Source organism: Sinocyclocheilus rhinocerous, unplaced genomic scaffold (genome assembly GCF_001515625.1).
Source record: "Sinocyclocheilus rhinocerous isolate Xijiao unplaced genomic scaffold, SAMN03320098_v1.1 scaffold1115, whole genome shotgun sequence".
Classification (NCBI taxonomy): Eukaryota; Metazoa; Chordata; class Actinopteri; order Cypriniformes; family Cyprinidae; genus Sinocyclocheilus; species Sinocyclocheilus rhinocerous.
This window is the reverse complement of record NW_015658514.1, coordinates 595,476-603,842: the sequence shown is the minus strand read 5'-3', so window position 1 is coordinate 603,842 and position 8,367 is coordinate 595,476. Positions and strand designations below refer to the sequence as shown.

At 36.1% G+C, this 8,367-nt stretch overlaps 1 protein-coding gene across 2 annotated transcripts in view; it reads right to left on the bottom strand.

Moving 5' to 3' along the window:
• The window catches only part of LOC107722416 (synaptotagmin-13-like), a 19,263-nt gene that overhangs the window by 3,863 nt on the left and 7,033 nt on the right, over positions 1–8,367 (bottom strand). For both annotated transcript variants that reach the window (XM_016530778.1, XM_016530776.1), the window contains exons 2-5: positions 6,123–6,327; positions 5,029–5,166; positions 3,439–3,755; positions 242–365 (exon numbers count right to left, since the gene is read on the bottom strand). In XM_016530778.1, the coding sequence (XP_016386264.1) occupies positions 242–365; positions 3,439–3,755; positions 5,029–5,166; positions 6,123–6,327 (784 nt within the window). The remainder of the gene's footprint in view (positions 1–241; positions 366–3,438; positions 3,756–5,028; positions 5,167–6,122; positions 6,328–8,367) is intronic.

Here is an 8,367-nt window from a genome sequence, read left to right as displayed (position 1 = left end):
TGGGTGAGCATAAGAGACTTCTTAAAAAAAAAAAAAAAACTTTATTCCAAACTTTTGACTGGTAGTGTATTTAATTTAATTTAATTGCTAAATGCATTGCATTGAGCTGCTGAATCTCTAGTTCGCTTCCGTCTTAGAATACAGATAATACAGATGATAATGTAATAGTTGACTTTGGATTATTTTTAATGTTCACACATTAATTTAAGTGTTGATATGGTCATATGTTGGTGGTAAATACCTATGTTGTCTTTCAGTTTGTCTGACTGAAGTCCTCTAGCCTTCATTACCACCACCCCAAGTCTATTGGCTGCTGGCAGATAACTGAGTGACAATAGTAGCTCTCCAGCTGATGATGCCACTTCCTGCAAAAAAAGACAGAGAAACTTTTGGTTAAAGTTTTTTTTAATAAAAGCATTGACCTGAAAAAAAAATTTTTTGGGTCATGATATTTTTCTTTTTAACTCTGTGTTCACATAAATATGGCTTTTAGAATTTGCATATTCATAAAGATCTTTCTGCAGGGTTAATGAACTTGGCTTTTGACTGCATAAAGAATCATTTCATGCAAATGTTCTGGTAATTTGTGAGGCAGACTGAATGTGGCCAGCTCCTCCCTCAGGGTAAAAGTTGCTGATTTGAGATGGTCATTTTGTCAGCACAGTCCTCAAATGAAACACTCTGAATGATGGGATTTCATTAGCATCATGACCTTATACTAATCTGCCCCTGCCTTCAGTCTGCCCCATAATCAGCTGCATGAGCAGAACATGGCATTTTCTTTCACAAATGTACTGAAATATAATCTGGTGCTTTTGAATTAGCTCTGACTAGACTGGATTTGTCAAACTGTTGTGTTTGATACTCCAGTGCAGTGATGATGAACACAGTGTCAAACATTACTGATAAATATTATTCAAATGAACAATACTGAAAGCTTTATGGTAATGCAATCATTATTTTGATTAACATTCTTGTCATTGAGTCAAATTAGCACAGTAATATTCAAACTGATAAAGTCTGGATATGAATTGAAATCACATTCAATGCATGCTGATATATCTGCCCATATACTACAGTACATAAGTTTCTGTCTCATTTCCTCATTCATAAATGATATTTAGCTGCAAGAATGGAATTAGAAGGTAGAAAATAAAAGAGTCCAAGGTCTTCATAAGCCAAAGCCCTATCCTGAATAATCAAACATGAATCATATGGTAAATAAGGGCACTCAAAAGGATAAAGAGTGAACAAATGAACAAATAATACATTTTTAATGGTGCTTATACAACCCAGTTCAACCTGCATCATCCTTTTCATCACAGGCCTGGACCATTACATACAGTACATGCAAAACACTCACACACACACTTTCAAGCATATTTCTCTCTTTCTCCTATTCTTCACCTTCAGTTCTTCAATAATCAGAGTCTCTCCTCTGCTCTGCTCTCTCCTCGTTTTGTCCACTCAGCTCTCTGTGCTGAGAGCGAATAAATCAATGTTTCCCATTTGGCTGCAGTCCAGAAGAGATAAATGCTTGCAGAATAAAAAGTTCAGCAGAAACAGTTGTAACATAACCGGGCATTCCTTTCTCTCTCTCTCTCTCTCTCTCTCTCTCTCTCTCTCTCTCTCTCTTTCTCTCCCTCTCTGCTGTCCAGTGGTAGTTAGTAATTCCTGGCATGTCTGTTAGAACCGGATCTCCTCTGGGAGGTGTGATGACGCAGATAACGATCTTCTGCTCTAGGTTTATGACATCATCAACAGATCACACAGCAGTGGGTGCATGCGTGTGTGTGTGTGTGTGTGTGTGTGTATACATGTATGGTTTGGGACCCAAGAGATTGATTTGAAGCAAACAAGATTTAGAGGGAGTACAATATCTTAAAATAAAGTCTCAGATCCATTCTCCTACCACCTCTTATGAGTAATGACCCTCACATATGTGGATGTCCAAAAGAATTGTCTGAGCTATTTCTAAACTGTCAATATGTGCACTTTGCACTTGTGAAGACTGCGAAACACATAAATACACGGTCAGCATCCCATAATAAAGTCATAATAAAGTGTGTCAGAAGAATATTACCTCTACTGCTGTACTAATATTGTAATATTGTTACTTTTTTATATTGTATTTTTATATTATGTAATATTGTTACCAAACATCGGAGTCATCATAATTAAAATAGCGTTAAAAATTTACTAAAAATGTTTGGTAGCACTTTACTTAAAGCCTTTTATATATAATACATTATAAAAGTAGTTTCAATGCATGAATAATGCCTTGTAATGCACCTTATAATGCATTGTATGATCTCATGGATAATTGTAATCACAGTTACAATACATTGTAGCACTGCTACACCTTTAGAAAGGAAAATGCATTAAACACATGACAAACAAACCTTCAAATATTATAATGCATTTTAACTTTGGTTATAATTATAATTATTATCACATTATGTATATCTTTATAAAGCATTATACATAAAATGTAAAACAAAATGCACTATATGTACAAATTACACAGTTTGTACAGTATAGAAACCATTACGCCTATATGGAGAGTCCCCATAAAACATAAAAACCAACATGTGTGCATGCATGGGTGCATCAGTAACAATCCAACACAAAACAGCAGCATGATTCACTGACTGACTTTTCCACCTCTCTAACCTACAAATACATGTTTAAAGGTCATACTCATGCACATGGGGTCTTGGTCAGGCTGAACACTGTTTAAAGTCCAATAAATATATAGTTCAAACTGTATGAATTTCCCTTGAACAGTCCATTGATATATTTCACTACATCTACTAGTACATTCATAGGCATTGTCCACACCAAAGTGGTTTTATTATCCATTAAGTTAAATTCCTATTTATTACATGGCTTACTGGAACACTTTATTCTGATTGGTCAAATGGCAATCAGTGGGTGTATATTTGTGTCATTATTCATTTGTGATGGCATGTGCTGTCTCTCTATTTTGCAGCAGTTTATACTTTAAATACCAATAAATCATAAAATGTTTGCGTATTTGTATTCTGAAGGCTGACAATTTGTGCACTATTAAGAGTTAAATTTTTTATTTAAAATACATATTTAATTGAGTTTGAGAGATTTCATATGTAACAAAATCGGCATACCTCAAATAGGTATCCTAAGATTTTAAACCCACATGAAGTGTTTGTTTTGAGAATATAAATTATATTTAACAACATATTTTTTCGCTGTATTTGTATTTATTTACATTTTAGAATTGTATTAGCACACAGTAAACCCCAAAAGGAATAATGATGAGGATCATCAAATACCACACTGATGAAGTTTATTTTGTGATAATGACCAGCTGACAAAGTTGGTATTAACTGTATCACTCAGCTGAAATGAAAAGTGCTGAATGTTGCAGTCGTGGATGTATTATGCAATGTTCCTCACCTGTTTGGGTGGCTGTAAATCAACCCAGCAATCAGCGTCTAACATCATGCTTATATCAGCCAGCTTAAAGCGCATCGTGCCCAGAGTGGAATTATGGGAGAATCGATCACAGCAGTGAAGTGAGAGGGCCACCTCTCCATCTAGACTGTCTGTGTCTTCTGTGCCCTCCATGGGAAGAGCGAACACCAGCTCCTCTCCCCACTGCACATGCGCTGCCAGCTTGTGGACTGCTGTGTGAGCGTGCTTCTGCTCTTCAGAGACGCTCACACACCCTGATATATATCCCTCACATCCAGCCTCCACTGATATATTCTCCGCTGCGGAAAAAAGAGAATATGAGTCATATTATAACAAGGAGCAGGATGACAAATTGGGCCACATGAAGCTGCTCCAAGCCACTGAGGCACCAAGCGTCACTTGCTCTCTTTTTTATGACTCCTCACTTTTCATTCCTTCCTACATCTCAGCCGGCATGACTGATCCTCTCCCCTTTTCCTGTCTGGATGAGCAGAATAGAGGTTTTGAGTTCAAAGCAGATTTACGCTCATTACCAATAATGATGCGTATCAATCACGGCTGCTACTATTGAAATGGTAATTCTGTGATTAAGAGGCTTTAAGCTGCCTGAAAGAGGCTTTTATTTCTCTCAAACATTGGTTTAATCACAGAGAGTTTGAATATCAAAACCTCCCTCTGTTCCAGCCTTGAAAGCAGAGCAAAACCACTGTACAGTGACACCTCTATCCCACAAACACAACACACCTGGCTAAGCCATAAAAGATTACAAGTACAACACCAAAGCCTGTTTTTTTACAGATATCTGCTCATGTTGTGTGACCTTCTGATGACCTCTGCACATACTGAAAAATGCTCCTAGAGCATCGCTAGGGGATGAGTGCAGAATTGCTTGTGTCTGTCATCTGATGGCAAATTATCTGTAAATAACTTAAATGAGTGTTATTTTAGTATTGAGTATTAATATTATTTTGGGTTAGGTTTTATTTTTTGTTTTAATTTTAGTTTAAGTTTTAGTAATTTTATTATGTGCTTTTGTGATTTTCACAAGTTTTTTTATACTTATATTTAGCACTAATTTGTTTAATTTCAGTTTTGGTTTTTGTGATTTTAGTACTTCAGCTAAAACTTAGCTCTACGTTTAACTCAAAGATTTTTATTTTTTAAAACAACTGTGTATTTTTATTTATTTTGAAAATGATCCTGTTGGTACAGTGATTCCCGTGGAAATGCTTTCTGACTTGTAACACAGTGTATGGCAAATGTTTCTTCAGAATTTTGTGTATTTTTTGTGTTTATGTGTGTAATCACCTTTCTGAAGTTGAAAAGATGAAACTGTGAATTTGCGATTTCAGACAGTGTCTGAGTGAAGTGTTGCTAAATTAGTCTTCTTACAACATGACAGCATTTCCACAGGAATCCAGGATGCTGACACTTATTGTAGGTATCCTTTGAAACACCTGTTGGTAAATTATCACCAAAGGGATGCTACACAGTGTAGTCTGAGTATCACCTGCAATTCACAGGTGCCCCACTATCTTTCTAGAAACATCAGAGTAGATGAATGTTTATTACCTTCTACAATGCTGATGTGTAGCTCTCCATTTTCTTTGTGCAGGCTGATGGAGAAGTGCAGTTTGGGATATAGGATGAAGCTACTTGTCGTCATGGCACCGGTTTGCTCAGATGTACAGGGCGTTTCATCTATGGAAGCTAATATGAAGTAAATGAATATAAGTAAGTTTCAACTCTGAGTAAATAAGGACTATTTTAGGGGCACAATTTCTCATTAAAATCCTTTGGATTCCTTAAACCAGAAAAGCATTACAGACTATAGTTAGTTGTGGTCCTCCTGGGACTTTTCACTGTTTGTATGCATTAGTGGTGAGGATTGTTTAGTGACTTTTTCTGCAGCTTACATCGATAAGCCAGTAGGTGGCGACAAGTAACTATCTTTTTAAAGTGAGTCATGGAATCATTGACATAACTGAATCAATCAATAACATTGATTCATTTAGGATTCATTCATTCATGAGTGCTATTTGAAGACACACAGCATCAAAAATAGACAATATAAGCAACAATAATGCATCTAAAATGTTCCTATGCAAGCAATCATACGTGATATCACGCTGTTGGTCTGCCAACGCAGCACAAAACTGAGAAAAACAGTACACATGCTGTTAAATTTTTCAAAAAAGGTCTCAAGGTTTCAAGTCTTGATCATGAATTATTATATTGTATGTAACCTTTACGTGACGTGATAGAAACTGTGAGTCAGATCAATGTATGTCAACCAACAGTCATGATTATAGTAGCAGGTTTCACTACTTTAATGTGAGAGGTTAACAACTGCCTCTGTGGCACATCTGCACAGATTTGAACAGCACCAGCAAATGACACTAGTGTCTAACATGTTAATGGTGTTTAATGGCTGAAATTCCAGTTTGCATCTAACCCCTTAAGGGGTGAGATGACTAATAGTTCACAATTAGAATTTTTCAGCCCCATAAATAGACAACTCAGAACTTCCTGAATTCAGACTGGCTGAAATGATCTGGTCTCTCCCTCTGTCTGGAATGCACAGGAAAACCGGTCACGCAAACACACACGCACACACACAGCCTCCCCCATTAAATTCCATTAGATTTTAGCTGTCATTTCCTTACCTTGCTGCGGGAGGGAGAAGACCTCCTCACGTTCGGTTGCCTGGTTACAGGTGTCGAGCTCAGCAGCAGACGTGTCATTGGCAGCTCCATGTTCATTGTAGTTTACTACCTCTTGAGAAGTGACAGAAGGTTTGGGGCGGTAGATTTGAGGAAACTTCAAAGATGCTTGAGGCTGGATGGGTTCTGTGCATTTCTGCACACTGAACTAAAACATGTACATAAAGAAGAACGAGAAATAAACATGATGATTGGTTATGAGAATAGACAGGTAAAAAAAAAAAGGTTACTTCACTCTAACCGTCAGGTATTCAACCTGCTCAGAAATTTCTTAAAATTATGATGGAATATATAGAACACATTGATTATGCCAGGTAATATCATTCCAGTACCAATCCAGCAAATAATATATTTAATTAAATTAGACTATAAGCCCAATAATAAAAAAAAGTAATATTGGCTCAGCGTGAATGAATCATTTCCATTCCCAGAGGAACTAAAGCTCAAAAAGTAATCAATTCCATTAATTCTTTCATATTCAAACCTTATATGACATATTCTGTACTCTGCATTAATTTTAACCACCTTGACATGAGACAGGGGCATTTCACTTAGGGGCTTTTTTATGGCTGTATGTTTCATTGAGGTTTTGAAGTGTAGAAAAAAACAGGAAAGCATGAATGAAAAAAATCAATACCAGAGCACTCCATTTCCCTCAGGTGGGCAGTTATCATGCTGAAATAGAGTGCACAGAGAAAGGAGCGAGAGAGGATATTCTTATACACCTCTCATCTTCCTCCGCCCCCCCCTCTTTATTAATAATAAATACTGGTGCAGTGAGACAGTGCCCGCCTACTTTAAAATCCAATATGAGATTGACCTTAACGCTAAATATATACTGTATACTGATACACATGCACACACAATCACATAATTCTCTAGATACAGACACAGTTCTGTCTTCATTGTGGTGGTTTTTAGACAAAATCAGCAAATGAACTATAATCAGTTTTCACTCATGTCTGCCTCCGATTACATTTTAATTGGACATATCAAAGGAGGCTGAAAGATTTAAAAGGGGGGAAATCTACGCTTTCACAATCAGTGCCATCTCTTTCATAAATGGAGAGAATGATTGTGGGATTGTTGATTTCACAGATTCCAGTCATGAAAATTGAATTTACTGTATAACACGGAAAGTCACAGAATTTGGCAAAATTTGGATTAATAAATCAAATGGTAGGGCTGTGCACTTAATCACATTGTGATGTGGACAAGTGTCTGTGAATATTAAACCACAAAATGGCTGCTATTTAAATATGTCTGTATATTGTGTGATGTCTCTTTTCGATATTTTCCTATTGCTCTTCCTTCAGCAAACACATATTATTGTCTGTAAGTGATTATTCTTGACTGCATAAATAAACAAATATATTAATAAACAAAGACTATGAAAGGAAGTGTGTGTGTGGAGGGGTCGGTTTTTGCTAACATCATGACGACCAAAGTGTCCCCAAAAGGACAGTAAAATCTGAAATCATGTACATTGTGAGCCAATGGTCCCTATGAGAAAAACAGCTTAATAAACATAAAAAAAAACATAAATGTTAAACTGCAAAAATGTTTTTTTTCTGTGTGTGTGTGTGTGCGTGCAGCTACATGAGTCGTGACTCTAGACTGTTTCAGGGAAAGCTCAGCAGATGCCGAACAACACCAGCGTGTGAGTATGTGTGTACACGAGTGTGTGCACATACACAAAAACACAGACAGACAAATCATTTCTAAACTAATTACCTCTTATAAAAGCAGTCTGGAGAAGATTCTAATAATAAAACACTTGTCCCTCACCATTCTTAACTTGCCTGTTACTGGATGAACTCAATGTACTTTGAAATAATCAGAGTTCTGTGAGAGAGCTGATCTGATTTGAGAACACAGATGGTTGATTTTGATCATTCTCTTTTGATTTGCAGGACTGATATGAATATTTATAGTATATAATATATAATATTTATAGTAAGATTCAGAACTGTGATCGATTAAGAAAATGGGCAGTAACAAGAGACACTTTGGCTTCTTTTGTAATGTCCCTGTCAGGTTTCTCTAGCTCTTTTTCTCTGTATCCATTAAACATCTTTTGCTCATTATGATTAAAATATTACAATATTTACAAGATATTTCATGAAAAAAATTATTTGTGATATATATATATATATATATATATTATTATTATTATTAATTTTTTTTT